Genomic DNA, 23,887 nt, shown 5'->3' on the forward strand with positions numbered 1-23,887 from the left:
AGGTTAACATCAAGTAAATGTGGAAATGAGCCAGCAATCCTGAGGTCTTACTGTGGCAGCACACAGAGACCTACAAGGAAGCCGCCCTGTCCCGTGTTTATATGCATGCTTCAATTGTCAATTAGTGTCTCCTCCTACTGGGTCACGTGTGCCCGGCGCCGAATCCAATAGCTCTAGTCAAAGACAGGTCTGCTTCCGGGCTGTGGAACGCATGCGCAGCCCAGCCAAGTATTGATTGGCCGGCCGTGACTGGTGCCAGCGGTATGCATTTAAATCTAAGCCATACACAGAATGTCACATTCGATCATGTTTTAGTGTACTACTTATGCGTATAAGGGTCTGTGTAGTACTGGGTGTTTTTAACCGGTGCGCATCAGTGATGGGAGTGATTATATCCGAGGAATTGATAGTTTGTGAGAGATAAAGTCTCCTTGTATGGATATTGTGCTGATGGTCGGGGGACCAGTCAGTGAAGGTGATGTGTAGCATGGGAATCACAGTGTCTCATGATGTGCATACTAAGGGGATCCTATGTGGGTTAACCTAATGGGGCAATATCGTGCTTAAGATACAATGTGACATCCTGATGGGGGATATTGGTAAAGGTATTGTAACGTTATTTTTGAGTGTGCAAGACCGGGACAAGGGTTTTCACACACCATAAGACCACGAGAATAGGTGTGTTTAACATACAGTACAAGAAAAATTGGAAATAAAAAAGGGGAACAAAAAGAGTATGCATAAATGCCAATCTCGTATTAGGGGATCGGCTGTCATCGTTATAGTCCAAGAAAATAATTAGCTCAATGCGAGCATGGCTTTCCCACCCTCACAGTATATGGTGGATGTTGGCACAGGCATACTATTGGCTCATACCCTCTGGATTTACACATAATCCAGACCAGGTGTATTTCATCGCCCCAGTAAGTTGTCTGTACCAATGGTTCATGTTGGCTGCCATTCATGGAGAATGTGGTGGCTGTTCACATAGGCATACTCTTGGCTCATACCTTCCGGAATTGTATACAATTCCGTCCTGGTATATTTCATCACCCCAGTATAGAGCCTGTCCACAATCATTAATAAAGTCCAGCAATCGGTCCTAAGCACAGTCCAGCAATCAGTGCTTATACATAGACATATATATGTCCATATGTATACACATGGGTCGAACAAGTGAAAAATGATGAATGGAAAACATTGTTCCCCTTTTTTATTTCCAATTTTTCTTGTATGTTAAACACACCTATTTTCGTGGTCTTATGGTGTGTGAAAACCCTTGTCCCGGTCTTGCACACTCAAAAATAACGTTACAATACATTTACCCATATCCCCCATCAGGATGTCACATTGTATCTTAAGCACGATATTGCCCCATTAGGTTAACCCACGTAGGATTCCCTTAGTATGTACATCATGAGACATTGTGATTCCCATGCTACACATCACCTTAAACACCCACATTCACTGACTGGTCCCCCGACCATCAGCACAATATCCATACTAGGAGACTTTATCTCTCACACCCTATCAATTCCTCGGATATAATCACTCCCATCACTGATGCGCACCGGTTAAAAACACCCAGTACTACACAGACCCTTATGCGCATAAGTAGTACACTAAAACATGATCGAATGTGACATTCTGTGTATGGCTTAGATTTAAATGCATACCGCTGGCACCAGTCCCGGCCGGCCAATCAATACGCTGCACTGACAGACACTGCAGGGTGTAGAGGGAGCGTCATGCGTTCCACCAGCCACTTGGCTGGGCGGCGCATGCGTTCCACAGCCCGGAAGCAGACCTGTTTTTGACTAGCGCTATTGGTTTCGGCGCCGGGCACACGTGACCCAGTAGGAGGAGACATTAATTGACAATTGAAGCGTGCATATAAACCCGGGACGGGGCGGCTTCCTTGTAGGTCTCTGTGTGCTGCCACAGTAGGACCTCAGGATTGCTGGCTCATTTCCACATTTACTTGATGTTAACCTGGATGACCTTCCCTTGATAAAGATCCTGGATGAGGATCGAAACGTTGGGACAGTGTTATACTGACTACTTTACTTGGTATGTGTAAAAACAATTTTTTTCCATTTTATATTTTTTCATTAAAACAAAAAAAAGTTTTTTTTTTTTTTTTAAACTGGGAGGCGAGTGCTCTTTTCCTTAACAGGATTTCTGGACTATAACTGGCACACCACGGTGTGACCTTCTGGGCACCCCTCAGGCTGACCATTGGTGAGTGCGAGTGCGGGTACTACTTTGTATATATGTAACCAAACCCCTTCTTTTTCGCGCTAAATTCTGAGAGATTATTAGTTTGCTGCCTGTTTCCACAATACCCCTGTTGGCTGAGGGGAATTAGAAAAGATACGAGAACAAGTGTGGAATGGCGCACTTCTCAACTTTAGTCCATAATATAGTAAACAATGTCCATAACTTGGTGTTATTCTCTTTATTAGAAGTCTTTTTAGACAAAAAGTGCTGTTTTCACCCAACGCGTTTCGCCCAACAAGGGGCTTCCTCAGGGGTATCAGCTTTATAGAATAACATTGTGGTAAAACTATAAACAGGGTGGAAAGTGTGTGTGATTCTTTCCTCTAAGCCGAAAGAGAAGGGCACCTAGCCTATGCTACTGTCTCAATCGGTTGATAACTGGCCCGAAATGGCCCCGCCTCTGGTAGTAGGAGTTGTTTTGGGGTAATAAATGCTGGTATTCAAGTGGATCGCCCATACAATTGGTCACCTGGATAAGTGTTCACTTGTCTGGCTCAGCAAGAAAATGGAAAGCATTCTTGCTGAGCCAGACAAGTGAAAGGTTAAGAGCAGCAAGTGGCTTCTGTGTTTCTTTATCCGTGAGTGCTGCCATTCCATCTATTCGAATTACCTGCATGTCGAGGAAGGCACCCGGAGCGGTTATCTACAGTAACTTGGAGTGAGTGCCTATATCATCATGGACTTTGAGATATATATATATATATTTGGAAAAGATGTGTTGGTTTGTGCGCTGATGAGATGACAAAACCAGCTGATAAATCCTTAAATGCTGACAACAAGGATTTAAAGTCCACCAAAGTCCATATATCGGGACTGCAGCTCCTCAACTCGTGAATACACAGATACCCAGGGTTCACAAGGGCAAAAGTAGATCTAGGACAAGGAAAATAGAAGAGGGCGCTTCATGGTGCATTAAAAGAGTTTAATAGGATCCAACAATAAAACTTTTGATCCACAGTAAAAGCAATCGCTCGTACCAAATGAATAATCGCTGTGGGCTGGTTACCACAAGGCATATAACATTAACCACACAGGCAATATCAGCTCACTGTTCACCGGCAGGCAGGTGGAAGGCTCCTGGACGCTATACCTCACACACGCTGGGTTGCGCTGGACGTAGTAGGAGGAACACGGAGACACCGACACAGGCTTGAAGCGGAGAAACAGCGAGGACGGGCAGAGAGTCACAAGCCACGCTCTGACGCGTTTCGTCACTGGGACTTCGTCAGAGGGCGTGGCTACTGTGACGTCCGGCCCGGAATTTAAACAAGGCTCCAGCCAATGAGATTGCTCTCACCGCGGAGTGATGTAATGCTGGTTGTGGCCAGCCTGATCATTCATTAGCGGAGCTAATAAAACATGCATATGTAACAACATTTTTTGTACATGCAAGCACAATGAAATATCTATATGGTAAATTACACATTCGACAACCAAGTGAACTTACACATATTCCAACATTTCATAGCCCTCATTTATGATGTCTCCAAAAATGTGTTTTTAATGAAACGTTATATCGATGACGTCATTGTCATCTGGAAAAATGACGAAAAATCATTTATCGACTTTATGTCGACACTTTTTATGTCTTTTTTAATGTATTTTTTATGTATTACCATGAAATGTTGATTGCAGCTGAGTCTGCGTTTTTTATGTATGTCAATCGACATGTGTCGACTTTTTTGATCAGCGATTGTGCTGTTTTGTAAAAAAGTATTTTGAAATGTTGGAATATGTGTAAGTTCACTTGGTTGTCGAATGTGTAATTTGCCATATAGATATTTCATTGTGCTTGCATGTACAAAAAATGTTGTTACATATGCATGTTTTATTAGCTCCGCTAATGAATGACCAGGCTGGCCACAACCAGCATTACATCACTCCGCGGTGAAAGCAATCTCATTGGCTGGAGCCTTGTTTAAATTCCGGGCCGGACGTCACAGTAGCCACGCCCTCTGACGAAGTCCCAGTGACGAAACGCGTCAGAGCGTGGCTTGTGACTCTCTGCCCGTCCTCGCTGTTTCTCCGCTTCAAGCCTGTGTCGGTGTCTCCGTGGTCCTCCTACTACGTCCAGCGCAACCCAGCGTGTGCGAGGTATAGCGTCCAGGAGCCTTCCACCTGCCTGCCGGTGAACAGTGAGCTGATATTTCCTGTGTGGTTAATGTTATATGCCTTGTGGTAACCAGCCCACAGCGATTATTCATTTGGTACGAGCGATTGCTTTTACTGTGGATCAAAAGTTTTATTGTTGGATCCTATTAAACTCTTTTAATGCACCATGAAGCGCCCTCTTCTGTTTTCCTTGTCATATATATATATATATATATATATATATATATATATATATATATATATATATATATACACACATACATACATACATATACACACATGGGCAGGATGCTGGCACTCAACTCTGTAAATAGCATCTGGGCCCCATGCCCTTCGTAATGATCTGCTGCGCTGGGTCCAATAATATATGGTGAGTGACCGCAGAACTGGGGACTTGAATAAATAATGCAACAAACAGCCAATGTGTACGTTGACGTTTCAGCCCCTTTAATGGGCTTTTTAATGTAAGCTGTTTTGAAAAAAGCCCATTAAAGGGGCTGAAATGTCAACGTACATATTGACTGTTTGTTGCACTATTTATTCAAGTCCCCAGTGCTGCGGTCACCCACCAAATATATATATATATATATATATATATATATATATATATATATATATATATATATATATATATATTAGGGCGGAGTGAAAAAACTGAAATTGAGAAATTCAAAATCGGCTAGTGTGGGAAAGTTGTGACTTGACCTGAATAAGAAACGTGCAAAAGCATTTTGATCTGAGTCAACATCTTCTGTTCTGGCAAGAGGCCTGAAGTTTCACTTTTTAGGTGAAAATGATGAAACCTATGAAGATGCTCCGATCTAGTTATAATTATGTCAGGATGTCTTAGAGTGGTTCATTAATATACTTTAGCATAGTAAAAAACAGTACAAGCTTGTCCTAGTGCAAAGTGACTGACTGGCGGGAGAAAAAATCCCTAATAATTGACCCATTTTCATGGTCACAATTGTGAATATTGTGTGTTTTCTCCTGAACGTGTTTATAATAGAAGAAGCACAAATACTCTAAATGGAATTTCATTGACACTGTGTGAAATATAACACTGCATAATAGCCCTTAATCAGACCTGATCGCAGTACAAATTTGTTCTCAAAATGGGCAAAACAAATGCTGCATTGCAGGTGGGGCAGATGTAACGTGCTGAGAGAGTTAAATTTGGGTGGGGTGTGTTGAAACTGTAATCTAAATTGCAGTGTAAAAATGATGCAGCAGGTATTTACCCTGCACAGAAACAAAATAACTCAACACAAATCTAAAGGTGGCCATACATCTACAGATCGATTGTCAGATCTGGCTGGTTGGAACAAATACCTGGTAATATCTGAATGACAGTTTTTGGCAGTTTTCCAGCATTTCAAAGCAAAGTGCTCTCATCCATTACCAGTATTTTGTTCCAAACAGACAGATCGGACAATAAATCTGTAGATGTATGGCCATATTAACTCCCTCTGCACATGTTACATCTGCCCCACCTGCAGCTGCATTACAGCATATAATTATGCCAAAGATAAGCCAATATATTAACAGTTAAATACATTAAAGTGCATTATGCTGTAATAAGTATTGCTGATCAATCCTGCCTAGCAGGGCTGTCTTTTTGTATGGGCTTAATGGGCACTTGCCCAGGGGCCCCAGGCGTATAAGGGCTCTATGTTGATAGCTGAGGATCCCCTTTTTCCAGGGATACCAGAATTTTGAAAATCGGCCCTGGGGAACTGCAGATATCCAACTTCAAAGCAGCAGTCCACATCCGACCTGTTAATTACAATTTCCAGTCATATTTCTCAGGTTCTCTCTGACACTAGCGGCTTGTCTCTAGAATGCCCAGAACCAGAGATATCAACCTTCAAGCAGCCGGTCCCTGCTCCAGCTCCAAACGTCTGGTGTAGTTTTATATTTTTGTCAATGGATTGCTCTGGTTCCTGATCTCTGATACCCAAGTTCCCAGCACCTCCTGAAAGTTGGGACTCTAGGTTTTTATACTAGGCTAAGAAATCTATTTCCAGATAATGGCGATATCTGCAGTCAAACAAGCTGCCCTTCCACCGGAACATGACGAATATTAAGCCCACTCCATTATCCAACCGTCCCCTGTGTATAAAACACCCCCTACCCCCTGGAAGTCATTTACAAGGGACCCTTCATACAGCTCAGTGCCCCCTTCCACACGTTAGTGTTCACCCTCCCACCACCTGTGCAGTAAAGGAGTAATTAGCAGAAGTTACTGCTCCAGGTCCTACATGTTGAATGGAAGATAGAGCACCCCCTGCCACCCGTGGGACATCGAAGCTGCTGCTGATACCACCCCCACCCCTAGGAGGGGAGAATGGGTAAGGGCCCCAGTGCATTGCTTTGCCCAGGTGCCCACACTGCTGTTAAGACGGCCCTGCTGCCTAGAAATGAACACAGTGATTGGCATATATGTACTGCTGGACACCACTCATAGAATGATTAACCTGTTATTTTTTGAATCAATGTTCTTGTTTTTTTCCCCCTAAACATTAGATGTATTTATTTATTTAAAGTTTCTTATATAGCTCAGCAGATTCCTTTACGCTTTACAATAGTAGACAGTGATAAAACAAACTGGGTAATGACAGACAGACTTGGGGGTTAGAGGGCCCTGCTGCAAGCTTACAATTTATTACATCATAATACACTTCAACATATTTAACAGTTAATATATTGGCTTATCTTTGGCATAATTATATGCTGTAATGCAGCCCAATCATGTTCCCAGTATAGGGGATGCAACACTGTTTTTCTGTCAATAAACAGAAGTGATATGTAAAATGATACATTAGCAGTTTACACTTACTTGTAATACTTATTGTAACAGTTACTGTTTTTCAATAACAGACTGCAACAGTTATTTCTTATTTATATACACAGGATTGTCTATCTTTGTATATGCACTGCAAAGAGAGCAGCATAAATCCAATTTCATGTATTTCAGTGACACTGTGTGAAATATAACACTGCATAATGGCCCTTAATCAGACCTGATCGCAGTACAAATTTGTTCTCAAAATGGGCAAAAAAATGCTGGACTGCAGGTGGGGCAGATGTAACATGTGCAGAGAGATTTAAGGTGGCCATACATCTACAGATTTATTGTTCGATCTGTCTGGTTGGAACAAAATCCTGGTAAAAGATGAGAGCAAATGACAGTTGACCATTTGCTTTGAAATGCTGAAAAACTGTCATTCAGATATTACCAGCTGTTTGTTCCAACCGGCCCAATCTGACAATCGATCTGTAGATGTATGGCCACCTTTAGATTTGTGTGAGTTATTTTGTTTCTGTGCAAGGTAAATACCGGCTGCATTATTTTTACACTGTAATTTAGATTTCAGTTTCAACACACCCCACCCAAATTTAACTCTCTCAGCACGTTACATCTGCCCCACCTGCAATGCATAATTTGTTTTGCCCATTTTGAGAACAAATTTGTACTGCGATCAGGTCTGATTAAGGGCTATTATGCAGTGTTATATTTCACGCAGTGTCACCGAAATTCCATTTAGAGTATTTGTGCATCTTCTATTATAAACACGTTCAGGAGAAAACACACAATATTCACAATTGTGACCATGAAAATGGGTCAATTATTAGGGATTTTTTCTCCCACCAAAGTCATTCACTTTGCACTAGGACAAGCTCGTACTTTCTTTTACTATGCTAAAGTATATTAATGAACCACTCTAAGACATCCTGACATAATTTTAACTAGATCGGAGCATCTTCATAGTTTTCGTCATTTTCACCAAAAAAGTGAAACTTCAGGCCTCTTGCCAGAACAGAAGATGTTGACTCAAATCAAAAAGCTTTTGCACGTTTCTTATTCAAGTCAAGTCACAACTTTTCCACACTAGCCGATTTTGAATTTCTCAATTTCAGTATTTCACTCCGCCCTAATATATATATACCGTATTTTCCTGCGTATAAGACGACCCCCCAAAAATAGGAGGGCCCAGCTAAATGCAATAAGGGCCAGGAGGGAATGAAATGCCCATGGGCCGAGAGGGCCTGACTATCATGCCCACAGGCTGGAGGGGCCTGATCTGTACCCACGGGCCTAGTGCCCGATCACCTGGTGGTCTAGGGAGGGGTAGGTGGCCTGGGGCCGCCTACCTGCTGTTGGGAGAGGCCGCAGGGTGGAGCTTCGTCAGCTCTTCTGCTTTCCACACCTGCTGGCCTCTCCGGATACCGCTAGCCAGTCCTGGCCAGTGGCAGTGTCGCTTCTCCTCTTCGCCGCCCCGGCGTCTTCTGGCCTCTGCAGTGGCCGCAGGAGCTCTTCTCCCGTCCTCTTGCTCCTCAGCTGAGGGACTTCCTTCCTTGGCCTCCCGGCGCCGTCTGACGTCAGAGGGGGCAAGGCTGAGTATGGCGTGGCGAGCACTGATTGGCTCGCCGCAGCCATCTGCCATTAGCTCCTGACTCGGGAGCCCTGATTGGCTCCTGAATAGCGGGACATTCAAACCGCCGTGAGCGGCGATTTGGATTGGCGGCCGCAACGGCGCCAGATTCAAAGCATCGCTCCATTCGCCGCCGCTTCCATCCCCGCAGACCCGGCGCAAAAGGCGTATCCGGCGTATAAGACGACCCCCCCACTTGGAGGCATTTTTTTATGGGGTAAAAAGTCATCTTATACACTGGCAAATACGGTATATATAATATCCAATCAGCCTGGCACTCAATCACAAATAGCAGCTACCTGGGTGCCTCCTGGAAAATCATGTAGATATTGGCGCAGGTACAAGCAGCGGCACTCCCTGGGAATTTTTAAAGTGCTTTAATATCCCGAAACATCAAGATATTAAAGCACTTTAAAAATTCAGAGGGAGTGCTGCTGCTTGTACCTGCGCCAATATCTATCTATCTATCTATATATGTATATAAATATATATATCTATATATATATCTATATATCTATATATCTATATATATATATATATATATATATATAGATATATATATATATAGATATATATATATATCTATATATATATAGATATCTATAGAGATATATATAGATATATATCTCTATAGATATCTATATCTATAGAGATATATATCTATATCTATATAGATAGCAATTTCTCCTGGCATAATACATTCACACCCCACTAAAGCAAATGATACAGGTACTGACATGTTTTGCTTCATGCATATGTACTGTGTGCGTAATACCCCAAAAGGTGAAGAATAGGCAATATATATATATATATATATATATATATATATACGGGCGTGGGCGGTCCGGCACTCTCCCCTCCGGTAATAGAGACCTCGGTGCCCTCCAAACAGGTATGCAGTATATATATATATATATATATATATATATATATATATATAAACTGCCTATACTTCACCTTTTGTGGTATTACGCACACAGTACATATGCATGAAGCATAACATGTCAGTACCTGTATCATTTGCTTTAGTGGGGTGTGAACGTATTATGCCAGGAGAAATTGGAACCAACTGAAATACATGCATTTTTGTTGAAACGGAAATGTCATTGTTATTTTATCAATTTAAAGGTTATTATTGGTGCAGATAAAACTAACTGGAAGAGTCAAAGCTTCTCCCATCATTTTGGTATGATGGGAGAAACTGAGAAAGAGAAAAGTCATAGCGGTGTGTGTTCTAAAGTGTAAAGAAAACTATTTTTTATGGGAAGGGAAAGAGGAAAAAGTGGAGTTTGTAATAGTTGGCCTAATTCAGCAGTACACGCTGATTCAAATCCCCAAACAGATTCCTTGGGGAGTGCAGAATAGGTCCTGAGTGATTGCATGCAGTCCCCCTTCTACCTGGAGTTCAGGTTGGAGTGCATGAGTGGGGACAAACGACTTTTCCAGAAACAAGGGTTTGTCGCAATGGCCATCTGAGGGAAACATCAGAATGAGATCTGCGTGAAACTTTGAGGCCACAGCACTGGAATTGCAAGTGTAAGTGCAAGGCCTAGAGCAAACAGTGATCATTGATGGCACATGTTCTGGAAAACTAGAGGATATCAGTAAACAAAAAAAATGGTTACTGTGTAAGTGCAATTGAGATTAAACTTACCAGTGCAAGCCACAAAACAATGTATTCATCAATGAAGCTGTTAAAATACTGATTGAGAAACAACAGGGCAGGTCCAATAAAAGCTGTATCATGCAAATGCATTTCACTTTTTGTCATATGAGCAACCTAAGGAAAACAGAAAAAAATGAAAACGCATTTTACAATAGATTCTGTGATGTTCAATTTTCACAATTAAAAGAAAAACCTTGCGGCATATTCACAGTCAGCGGCACTTTTTAAGTGGTGCTTTTATTATATTCGAAATTTCAGGCAATAAAACCCTGTTTTCAAGGTGTGCAAAAACAAAAAGTGAGTATAAGTAGCAACATCTGGTTACGTGTGGTCTGAGGTGTGTTGTATATAGGTTGCTTAGCAACCATACCTGAAGCCAAAGCACTGCTATAGAACCACAAGATTGCTGCCGCAGAGGGGAAAAGAATAAACAAATTGATCAAATTAATGCCTGTATCCTAGCTCCCTTATTTGAGCCAGAAATATACATTATCTAAATCATATATTTACACTTACAATAACAAAAGTGCTATATACATTGAATATTAAATATTATTAGTGGAAGTCTATTATAAAGACCATTGGGTTTGCAGGTGTTTGCAGTAGGAAAATCCATTTGGTCTCTCTTCTTCATAGTGTACCTGCCCTGACACCTCCTCAGATTGTTAATGGGATAAGATCATACTATCCAACATGACCCATTCCATTAGGTAAAAAATGCTCTATTCCTGGACTTCACTGCCTGTGGCAGTTACAGATGTGAGCCTGAAGGTCAGTCCAATATTCAAAAATGGGAGCCACACTTACTGCCACCCCAAACATCACTGTCCTGGACTCACTGACAGTTGATGTGACCCCCCCACCTTTGAATAATGGACTGTGCTGGAGTCCAACCTTTGTAACTGCCACTGGGACGGAAGTCCAGGAACAGAACATTTTGTACCTAATGGAATGGGTCATGTTGGAGGGTATGTAAGATCTGTTAAAATATGTTCGCATCAGGTAACTTGTGCCCTTTTTTGCTAAATGCCAGACTATCTGCTGTTCAGAAGGTTTGCCCACCAGTGCTGCTTTTTATTGTCGACCTATGGAGGGCCATCCTTTCCCATACTACAGTATATGGGTAGTGTTCCCTACATACATTAACTGACAGGGGCCGGTGATAATATACACTACAAAAGTGGACAGACAATTCAACACGTCTAATTTTGTATTCCTTATCTTGAGCTGTATTAGTAAAGGAGTTACCGATGGCAATATTGTTACAAGTTGTACATTTTCAACAATTGTAGCAACCAGGGGCCCGGGTTAAAAAACCTTGCTCAACTTGAGACTTGTTGAATAGGGATATGTCTGTGTGGACCACCATGGTTTTTTCCCTTAGTGTGACAGACCATAGAGCATGTATATTTTACGGTTGGCAGCTCTCTGTTCGTTGTTACAATTTTAAGAAAAAAACTAGACAAAGATGAGAGCGCACTGTATTGATCTATAAATGATTTAATCGACATCTGCCGCAGAGGTTTCTCCCGGCGCTGGCTCTCACTACAACAAGACCACACCGGTTGTAGCGACTAGGAACGCCACCTACCATCCCGCCACCCCCTCCTGCCTGTAATGTGTTTTATCCACGCTCTGATCCTGAATGACGGAGCTACATTGTTATATTATAACATCGATACCATCAATGCCCTAAATCTTAAAGAGCTTAATACTTTATCATCACAATTTATTAAGCATCCAGTATGGACACAAATAAATTATTGGAAGCTCCCCACTTATAAACATCTAGATGCTATTTGGAATAAAGTGGGTAAGAGCACCAGAGAACTAATATATATTAAATAACCTATTAGTCTAGGGAAACAACATCAATTGGTGTGGTTCAAATATTGTACATTTTATATATATATATATATATATATATATATATATATATATATATATATATATATATATATATATATATATATATATATATTCTGTTTTTTATTACATTTTGATTTTACTAGTGTAAGTGTTATAATTGTGCTTTTTTATGTCTTTAAATTGATTAACATATCAATTAAATCATTTATAGATCAATACAGTGCGCTCTCATCTTTGCCTAGTTTTTTCATGTTGGTATTGAATTTTTGGGAGCAGCATAATAATTTGTTGATGCTGTGGTATTTTGATTAATAGCTAATTTACAATTTCAATATTTTTTTTTTCCTTTGCGCCCAATATAGTTTATGTATATATTATATATACAATGCCCATGTAAGCTCTAGGTAAAACAGCACTGGATGTGTTGTACCTTGATATCCATGGGATCACTGATTCCCGCTGTGTTTTATGGGGACTTAGTAATGAGGATCTAGCAATCTTAAGGACCTCATTTTTCTGCACTTGTAGTTTTTAAAATTATAACCCCAGGCTACAACTTTAAGGATTATTTTGTCGAATTCTTTTGGTAATGCGGTTATAATCACTCGTGATCCGTGCCATATGGATCATTTGTGATCTACAGATAGGTATCTACTAGGGGTCTTGAGTGATGGCTATTATGTCGAAGCAGGGTATTCTGGTCAGTCGGTTTTGTATACTACGATGTATGGCGTTTCCCTTCAATAATGGATACTTGAACGTCATAAGAAAAGATGTCAAGTCAATGAATCTAGAGTATACAAGTATATAAGTATATTTGCAGCAGTTTCTGAATTAAAAAAAAAAAACATCTGGAATTCCTCGAAAAACAAATGTATTGGCAATTGAAGGGGATACATTGCTCTTCGCAGAGCACCCATTGAGCTGCAAATACAAAAAAATTATATTCTTTAAAGTTAATTCCAGATCAATGTTGATATCCTGAAGTTCCTCTTTCATTAGGACATTTGTCATTACTCTTAAGCCTTCTGCGTTGGGTACAAACTATGCGTGGGGTATAGTGGTGTACAAACGACACACATCCGGGGTATATTTTCAAACTGATTTAATTTTCAAACTGATTTAATTTATTTAAGAAACTGGTTGTATCTTTTATATACGTTGGTTGTCGCCAGGGCAGGCGACAGGGGGGTCAAAGGGGACACCTGTACCGGGCCTCAAGCTTGTGAGGGGCCCCAAGGTTCTGAGGAGCTCAGGGGCTGTAAGCATAGCTGCGGCAGTGCAGTGCCTAGCAATGGTTTATAAAGGCACCCCCCTGTTTTTTTATTCGGACCCTCCTCTGGTATTAGTGAACATTAATTATGTTTCTTTTGTAACAACAACAAAAAAAAACACATTCAATATGCAGTATACCAAAAAAAAAAATGTTTTTCTCAAGCGGCCCGCCGAAGTATCAGTGTACAGGGCCCCAAGGTTTCTGATGCTGGCCCTGGTTGTCGCGTGACAAGCGGTTGTAATAACCCTTCCAAAAACTGTGACACCAGCTGATAGAGGGAATTTTGGCCGATATGATGGGCCCCCTCAGTGTACAAAATAGGGACCAGCGGGTGATCCTGTGTCAGGGCAACCCTTAATTTAGAGGAAATTAGGCCTTCAATATTGGCCTTGTTCAACTCCTCTCATCTAGCTCCTTTTTTTAGATGCTGGTGGGGTCCGCTGTTTAATTTCAAGTAGGTATTATTATCTGATATCTACTGTACAATCTCATTGCGGTAGTATTCCAGTTCGAGGATCACTATAGTCCCGCCTGTATCGGTGGGGCGGATCACTATGTCCCTGTACTAGCTTAGATTTTTTATAGCTGTCCATTCCCTTTTGGTGAGATTAAAATGGTGACTGATTTATTTAGGAGGTGGGTGAATGATTTTATTGATGAATTTTGAGAAGTAGGGTCAAGACTTTGGCCCTTATTCTGATCGGTGCGGTCGGATCCGATTATGCGGCCAGGACCGTTCGTGCTCCACCAGCTCCCGCAACCTCAGACCACACGGACATTTTTCCGTGCAAAAGCAGGGATCTGGGCGGGCAGCTGACATCCGGCGATGTCATATGTCCGTCCCCTACACGTGCGTCACGGCCGCATTACCATACGTACGCCCAGCGTTTGCATGGGAACGCCCATGAAACGCGGGGCGTATGCATATGGTAATGAGCCCAAATAGCCCTTCACGCCCCTCTCCACCCCCTGTTCGGAGTGTTCACATATCATGCGGGATTTGGCCGTATGCCCCGCTCGCACATGCGCAGAGACGCCTCTGCACATGCGCAGACACAAAACATCGGCACGCGGATATATCCACACCGACCAGAATAAGGCCCTTTGTTCTGGAATTGATGAAATCTTAGTTTGACACATTATCACTTTTTAAAGTACTCTTGGAGGTGTAATTTTCATGAGAATCGGTGTAGTTCTACTGTCCACTCAAAATTGTTAAAGCTGGTAGTAGGAATGTAGGAGAGGCTCTTGTTTAATACTCTTTTCTCTGTGTCAGTAAGGTCTCTTTGGGCCTTATTTTGGTTCATTCTTTCTGACAAAATCCTTCTTAGATGGACAAAACCATGTGCACTGCAGGGGGGCAGATGTAACATGTGCAGAGAGAATTAGATTTGGGTGAGTAATTTTGTTTCTGTGCAGGGAAAATACTGACTGCTTTATTTTTACACTGCAATATAGATCTCACTTTGAAGTAAAACCCCACCCAAATCTAATTCTCTCTGCACAAGTAACATCTGCCCCACCTGCAGTGCACATGGTTTTGCCCATCTAAGAAGGATTTTGTCAGAAAGAATGAACCAAAATAAGGCCCTTTGAGAGGGTATAAATCTTTGTTCCATTAATTAATTCATTTTTGTGAACCCGCTCGTTCTGGCCTCCCCTACCACCTTTTGGTGCTCTTATAATGTTTGCTGGCTGCCCTTAAGGGACTTCAGATGCAATATAAGCCCCTTTCTAATCCACTTGGTTGGCATCTGTGTTGCTATTAGAGGAGGTTGTGGGACCCATTTGGGTTTCCCTATGACTACGCCAACTTTGTGATGGTTTAGGGGTGAAACTGCATTTAATTTCAACACCCGTGAGCCAGTGATACACGCCATTATGCTCATAGTCGTACTTGACTGTTTTAAATATGTTTATTTTAAACCTCAGAACGTCTTTGTAGTAATTCTCAACTTGTGTATGTTTCACAATACAATCTTGTGTGGTGTCCTGAGACAGTGTGGACCCCTGATCAATGTTCCCTCTAATTTTACGAAGGCTGTGTGTGGCTAAAGATTTTGGCTGTGCAACTTTGGAATTAAATTTAAATTTTTGTGCATCACTTATATATACCGTAACTGAAAAATGACGTTCAGCATTTGCGTTAACTTTAATTCAAAATGATATTAAACATTTAAACATTCAAAATACAGCACACAATGTAGTTAATGGGTGAGACACACATTAATTGAGTCCACAACTGCAAAAAGGGACCACTGCTGCTTTGTGCGCTAAGTTGTAATGTCTGTGCGCACACTCGTCGATGTGTGTGTGTGCGCACATGCGCACAGCTTAGAGGGAACACTGTCCCTGATCCTTTTCAAAGGTTTCTGTGAGTTCCAGATTCCTAAATAACCAGTACAAAAAGTACAGTACAGACTGCATTTATTAAGAATGCTGGTCCATTTCTTATAACATTCAGGGCTGTGTCACCATATGGCGGGTGCATTTCTTATCCTGAACCCCCGGGGTATCATCCTCTCTCTGTAGTAGTCAGAGAGGGGGATCCCATGGAGGAGAAAAGCCACCTCTGTTTGAGCTTAAAAAGAGGCGATATAGCTCCTCTGGACTTTGTCGATCCTCTATTTGAGAAAGGTTATCCTTGAAAAGCACATTTTATTTATCTTTGTAACTAAAAATGCGTCCCTGGCTCAGCTGTATGCGGACAGCTTGTTCATTAAACTGAGCTAGAACAGAGTTGCCCAACAGATATTATTGTACTGTGCTTAGTGCAGTGAAGTGAAATATAGTGCTCTTGTGCTACGTGCAGTGAATATTTGTTCTGCACACTCCCTAAATGTATCAGGAGCAGGACGATTAGTAAATAGCAGGTGCCTTGGCTCAGGAGAAGAATGTGACTTCTATAAAATTGGTAGTGTTTGGGAAACCTGACACTCACATTCATGCAGCATCTGCTAGGGGTGCATTCTGGATAAAGGAGGATAGCTTGTGGCTTATTCACAGTCAGGGGCACTCCTAGGACTTTTTAAGTGGTGCTTTTATTTAATCCGACGTTTCGGGGCAATAAAACCCCAGTAGCTTGTTCTCATACAGATACAATATTTTATTATTATTATTAATATCTTGTTTAACAATATATTAATATTCAATGTATATAGCACTTTTGTTACTGTATGTGTAAATGTATTGTATATGTTTAGATAATGTATATTTCTGGCTCAAATAAGGAAGCTAGAATACTGACATTAATTTGATCACTTTGTTTATTCTTTTCCCCTCCACGGCAGCAGTATTGTGGTTCTTTAGCAGTGCTCTGGCTTCAGCTATGGTTGCTAAGCAACCTATATACAACACACATCAGACCACATGTCACCACAAAACCACTGGAGCTGCAGCCGTGAATGGGATCTTTTGCACGCCGTAGGTAGGTAGGACTTATTTATACTCACTTGTTGTTTTTGTACACCTTGAAAACGTGACGTTTTTGCACTTCTGCTCCATGGGAGGTTTCGGTCCTCCCTTAGTACACCTGCGTTGGATATGAATCTAATCTTTAGAATACATTTACCCCTCAAGGAAAAGAATATCGTGAGAAATTTATTTATTTTAACATTAAGGAAGTAATTTGTGGCAGGAAAAAGAAAAAAACAGGGATTTTGTACTTACCGTAAATCCTTTTCTCCGAGTCCACAGGTGTCACTGGAGTAACAGTGGGGATAGAAGGGCGACCACAGGGAGCAAGGGCACTTTAAATATAATTAAGTGTGGACAACTCCTCCCCCTTCTACTACCCACCTAGGCAGTCACAAGGATGTGCCCGAATGGAGTTGGAAGAAAGAACACACTTTCCAGAGGAGGTTAGTATAACACACAAGAGTAAACAATCAACCCGAAAAGGTTGAAAACATAAAAAGAACAGTGAGAAACACTGAATCAAACATGCCACACATATAACATAGCAGGCAGTTCCCTCAACATAAGAGGAACTTATCCTAGCAATATAACTGTAAAGATTCAAGGCAGGAATTCCTAACAACAAAGGAACAGCGCCGAGGCGGGTGTCCAGTGACACCTGTGGACTCGGAGAAAAGGATTTACGGTAAGTACAAAATCCCTGTTTTCTCCTTCATCCACTAGGTGTCACTGGAGTAACAGTGGGGACGTCCCAGAGCTCCCAACATGGGTGGGATGGCGCTGAGACCCCTTAACACTGAGCGTCCAAACTGTGAAGCTGACGCAGCAAAAGTGTCAAATCGGTAGAACCGAGCAAAAGTCTGACGACTAGACCAGGTAGCAGCTCTGCCCAAGAGGGGCCCACTGAGCACGTAGAATGCGCTGTGATGGAGGCAGGAGGGCGCTGAGCACTTGCCACATAGGCCTGACCAATAGTCAGGCGGATCCAATGTCTGCTTTGAGGCTGGCCAGCCCTGCCTGACCGGATCATATGTAACAAAAAGAGCATCTGACTTCCTCAGCGATGCTGTTCTGGCCACATAGATCTTCAGGGCCCTGACCATGTCAAGGTACTGTTCTCTTCTTGGAAGGCCGGTACCACAATTGGCTGATTCATGTGGAAGGCCGATACCACCTTAGGCAGAAAGGAACCACTGGTGCGCAGTTCTGCCCTGTCCGGATGGAATATCAGAAACGGGGGCCTGCAGGACAGAGCCCCCAGATCTGAAACTTGCCGTGCTGATGCTAAGGCCAGGAGAAGCACGGTCTTCCATGTGAGGTAACGAAGGTCCACGTCCTCTAGTGGTTCGAACACCGCAGACTGTAGGAAACTTAGAACAAGGTCTAAGTCCCAAGGAGCCGTGGGTGGATGAAAAGGAGGTTGCAGCCGCAAAACTCCCTGAAAAAAGGTGTGTACCTCAGGTAAAAGGGCCAACTTCTTTTGAAAAAATATCGACAACGCCGATACCTGTACCTTCAAGGTGGAGAGACGCAACCCTGCGGCTAAGCCAGCCTGCAGGAACAGGAGAAGCCTGGCCTTTTTGAAAAGAGTGGTAGACACACCATGACTCTCGCACCAGATTACATAAGCCCTCCAGATGCGGTGGTAATGCCTGGAGGTGACGTCCTTCCTGGCCTTCATCATGGTAGGTATCACCGCCCGCGGGATACCTGCCTGTCTCAGGATGGACCTTTCAGCAGCCACGCCGTCAAATGAAGCCGACTTAAGTCGGGAAAGATGAAAGGCCCTTGGCTGAGCAGAACTTTTTGAAGAGGCAGGGGCCAAGGCTTGTCTATCAGGAGAGACGTGAGGCTGGTGTACCATGACCTGCGCGGCCAGTCCGGAGCTATCAGGGGGACAGTGATCCCCTCCCTCCAGATTCTCTGCAGCACCCGAGGTATTAGTGGAAACGGAGGGAAAATGTACACAAAGTGGAATGGCCAAGGGGCCACCAGTGCATCCACTCCCACCGCTTGAGGATCCCTCGTGCGGGCGAAGAACCGGGGTAGCTGGTAGTTGTGGCGAGACACCATGAGATCTGCCCGGGGACACCCCCACCGGTGGACCAGTTGCTGGAAAACCTGGGGATTGAGACACCATTCTCCTTACTGTACGTCCTGCTGACTTAAGAAGTCGGCCTCCCAATTTTCTACGCCAGGAATGAATATGGCGGAGATGGCCAGGGCGTGATCTTGAGCCCACAGCAGGATTCAACTCACTGCGTGCCTCCCTGCTTGTTGATGTAGGCCACCGCAGTGGCATTGTCCAACTGCACTCTGATGGCCTGACCCTGCAGGAGATGATGGCCCTGCATTGTAGACTGCTCTGAGCTCCAAGATATTGATGGAGAGCAGGGCCTCCTGTTGAGTCCAACGGCCCTGGAACTGATGGTCCTGAATGACTGCTCCCCACCCGCGAAGACTTGCGTCTGCGGTGAGCAGTATCCAAATGGCGAACCACTTTCCCTCCCTGAGGTTTGCTGGGTTCAGCCACCACAGGAGAGAGTGCCATGCCCACACTGGCAACTGTATCCTGTGGTGAAGGTGCAGGTGAGAGCCAGACCACTGACGTAGAAGGCAACGCTGGAAGGGTCTCAATCTGAAGAGACCTTATTGGAGAGCCTCGTAGGAGGCGACCATCTTTCCCAGAAGCCTGGAACATGTGAGGACCGACAACTGTCTTAAGAAGGACCGAGCATATCAAAGCCTGGAGAGATTGTATCTTGTCCTCTGGGAGGAACACCCTCAGAAGTGTGGTATCCAGAACCATCCCCAGGAACTGTAACCGTTGAGACGGCTGGAGCTGGGACTTCTGAAAATTGAGTATCCATCCGTGGCGAATTAGAGTTCTCCGAGTCAAGGCTATGCTGTCCAGGAGGGCCTCCCTGGACAGGGCCTTCAGTAGAAGATTGTCCAGGTACGGTATGACCGTCACTCCCTGGTTCCGAAGAATCTCCATCATCACCGCCATGACCTTGGTGAAGATCCGGGGTGCTGAGGAGAGGCCAAATGGAAGGGCCTTAAACAGCCAATGTTGGCTTCGGACTGCGAACCGAAGGAAAGCCTGATGTGGAGGCCAAATAGGGATATGGAGGTAGGCGTCCTTGATGTCGAGTGACACCAAGAACTCGCCCTCCTCCAACCCCGCGATCACCGATTGCAGGGACTCCATCCTGAACTTGACCGGTTGAAGGTAAGGATCGAGATGCTTCAAGTTCAGAATGGGGCGTGCCGATCCGTCTGGCTTGAGGGCCAGAAAGAGGCTGGAGTAGAACCCCAAGGTCCTTTGGTCTACTGGGACCGGAATGACCACCCCTGCCGAGACCAACTTCTGGATGGTCGCAGTTAGTAGCAGGCTCTTTTCTGCTGAAACTGGCAAACCGGTTTTGAAAAACCGGTGTGGGGGTGGTTTTTGGAAATGTATCTTGTAGCCGAAAGCTACAAGATCTCGCACCCAAGCGTCCTGGCAAGACTGCAACCAAACATGCTTGTAGTCTTGGAGACGCGCTCCCACCGTGGGATTCCCCAGGTGGGCCTGAAGCCCGTCATGCGGCGGGCTTGGTGATGGCCTTGGCCTCTTAGGTGGAAGAAGCAGCACCTCTCCCATGGCCTCTGGAGCCTCTCTGAGAGGCAACGCCTCCTCTAGAGCGACCTCTGAACTTTGCCTGGGGCCGAAAGGATGTTCCCTGAAAGGTCCTACGAGTAGAAGGAGGAGGGGCCGTGGAAGGGAGAAATGTGGATTTCCCACCAGTGGCTTGTGATATCCACTTATCAAGTTCGGGCCCAAACAACACCTCACCCGTGAAGGGGAGTGCTTCTACTACCCGTTTGGATTCAACATCAGCTTGCCACTGGTGGAGCCAGAGTGATCGCCGTGCTGATATGGACAAAGCGAGCTCCTATGATGCAAACATCATTGGAGGCTTCTACCATATAGGATGATGCCTCAGAAATATGTTCTGCTAATTGCCCCAGGACATCCACTTCACCTCCATGTTTCAGTTGATGAGCCAACTGGGAGGCCCAAACCCCAATGACCTTATTGACCCAGCATCCGACCTGGGCCGGGGGCGCTGAACTACCCCTGCCGCAGTGTAAATAGATTTAAGCGTAAGTTCAAGCTTACGATCTGAGGCGTCCCTGAGAGTGGTGGCCCCAGGTACTGGGAGGAGTGTCTTTTTGGAAAGACGCGTGACCGAAGGGTCAACTACAGGTGGAGTTTCTACCTGTGGCCGCTAGGGGGTAACAAGACAGGAGTCTCCGAGAAATCTGGAATTTCTTATCTGGGTTTTTCCAGGCTTGAAGCACGTGATCATCTAACTCCTCTGCAGGAGGGAAAGAAGCTGCCTGTTTTTGCTTTTTACCAAACAGGAAGGGGCGACTGGGGGCAGATGCCCCTTCTTCCACATCTAATGCCAGTCTGACCATGTCAATATGGTCATCTAAACCCTGCGCAACCGGCTATGGTTGCTGTGGTGGCAAATCTTGTTGCACATCCACCTCAGGGGCAGCATATTCCCCTTCCTCAAGGTCAGGCATATCATCATCTGTGTCAGTGTCTAAGACGTGTGTGAGCAGTCTCTTCAACACTGGGGGCTGTGCGTCACGGGCAGAGGGCCGTGAAGGCTCTGGGGCCAAGGCCTTGGTTAAACCCTCCACAGCTAAGGTTAATTCTCGCTGCTGTGATCTAGAGGATTCTCTATCCTTCTGTGCATCTGAGATTTCAGAAGACAGGCGTGACATCACCTCTGAGAGCTGTAAAGCCCATGCTGGGGAGGGCTGCTGGGAAGTGGAAGGGGTGGGTTCAGGGGTGCATTTTTCACACACCAGACCACCCTCAGCAGACTGTGTAAGTCTAGCATTACATTTTTTGCAACACTTCTTTGAGCTGCCTCCTGCCATTTTACAAGTGATTAAGCTATACACAATATATGAATATATATATATATATATATATATATATATATATATATATATAGAAGGGGTTACACAGCAGCACTCACTCGGATTTCAATAAACAAACAACTCGGGACACAAGGTCAAAGTCGACGTTTCGGATTTTACTCCGTTTTCAAGACAAACCAAAAGATAGTGTACAAAATACAGACATAAATACCGTGTGTGTAGCATTGTTCCTCCTTCTTTCCGCCCACAGACTCCCGGTGTCAGCGTCCACGCCGCTTCCGGATCCCCGTGCAGCGATTCCCCAGCGCGGTGACGTCACCAAGCTGCATCCCGTCTGTAGCCCCGTTGCCATGGAGATCTCAGACGCCGGCAGCGCTCCCTGCTCATGTACAAGCGGAGACGCGATCATCCACAGTGGTCCCGTACTCTGTCCGTGGAGACAGGGCGCAGCCGGTCTGACACCCCAATTGGCAGCTGGGTCAGGCGTGCATGCTATCAGGACAGTCACGGTGTGGCGCTGATGGGACATCCCATACCGGCATCAGGTAGCTAGGCAACCGGCTGTCTAGGGCCTGGAACGACAGTACAAGGAATAATGTCAGAAACTGATCACAAAACATGCATCATACTACATAGACATACTAGACATAGGTAACAACATAAAGGATCAAGAAGTCCTCTCGATTTCAGGAATAGGCCCATGGAAACCTAGAGAAAAATGTTAAACGGCATTTGTTCATTAAGACCTTTCGGATTCATTGTCTCCAATCTGAAGATCCAGTAAGTCTCTAATTTAAGTAACTTAGTGGCCCTGTCACCACCTCTAACATCCAGAGGGACGTGGTCGATGATCACGTATTTCAAGTTGGATAATGAATGTTTTGCTGATGCAAAATGTCTAGCCACCGGCTGGTCATTATCTTTGTTGTTTAAGGCAGCTTTTATGGCGGACCTGTGGGCCGCTATCCGCTCGCGGAACGTCCTTATGGTCTTACCCACGTAGCATAGACCACAAGGACAGGTGATCATATATACCACGTGGGTACTGGTACATGTGACTGCGTGCTTAATAGCAATTTGAAGTCCTGAATGTGGGTGTGGAAAGAACTTGGTGTTGCGCATGCCACTGCACGTAGTGCACCCCACACATTTGGTGCACCCACCAGGCTTACGTTGTGTGTTGGGGGGCAATCTGAGAGAGATGTCCGTCCTAACAACCCAATCCCGTAGATTGCGGCCACGCTTATAGCACGCCATTGGGGTTGTATTCTTCAGAGATTTCAGATCTTTATCCGATTGGATGACAGGCCAGAGCAATTTGGTGTTTTTTGAAATAGCATTATCTGCGTGATTGAATTCACGTACCCAACCGAGTCTGTCCTGCAGATTTTTCTTAGGGCCAGATTTCTGCAACAGTTGTGTCCGGGGTATCTTGTCTACTTTGTCCCTGGCATCTCTCAGGGTGCGCGAAGAATAACCTCTGTGTGAAAACTTTTGGACCATTTTGTCCAAATCTGTGGGCAATTGATCTTCTCTGCTGGTGATCCTCTTGACCCGGATGAGCTGTGAGAAAGGCAAGCCTTTTTTGAGTGCCAGTGGGTGATGGCTCTGGGCACTCAGCAGTGTGTTCCTATCGGTTGGTTTAGAGAAGATTGCTGTCTCAAGTTTGCCATTTTCCATCGAAATCTCGACATCCAAATAATGAATGGATGTCTGGCTCAGGTCGTAGGTGAATTTAATGGGACATTCTTTCAGATTGATCTCATGGATCATTTCTTCAAAGGATGTTTTGGACCCGGTCCAAAACAGCAGGACATCATCTATGTACCTTAAATAAAAACAAATCGAGAAAGAAGGAGGAACAATGCTACACACACGGTATTTATG

The 23,887-nt window shown here is 44.1% G+C and overlaps 1 protein-coding gene across 5 annotated transcripts in view; it reads right to left on the bottom strand.

Moving 5' to 3' along the window:
- The window catches only part of LOC146060207 (choline/ethanolaminephosphotransferase 1-like), a 552,072-nt gene that overhangs the window by 129,668 nt on the left and 398,517 nt on the right, over positions 1-23,887 (bottom strand). For 4 of the 5 annotated variants that reach the window (XR_014470393.1, XM_083173191.1, XM_083173190.1 and 1 more), the window contains one exon: positions 10,483-10,608. The exons of the other annotated variant lie outside the window; for it this stretch is intronic. Coding sequence is in view for 3 of the 4 variants with exons in the window: in XM_083173191.1 (XP_083029317.1) it covers positions 10,483-10,608 (126 nt within the window). In the remaining variant the exon portion in view is untranslated. The remainder of the gene's footprint in view (positions 1-10,482; positions 10,609-23,887) is intronic. 5 annotated transcript variants of the gene reach the window in all.

Source organism: Crinia signifera, chromosome 2 (genome assembly GCF_055691185.1).
Source record: "Crinia signifera chromosome 2, ASM5569118v1, whole genome shotgun sequence".
In the NCBI taxonomy this organism is placed as follows: Eukaryota; Metazoa; Chordata; class Amphibia; order Anura; family Myobatrachidae; genus Crinia; species Crinia signifera.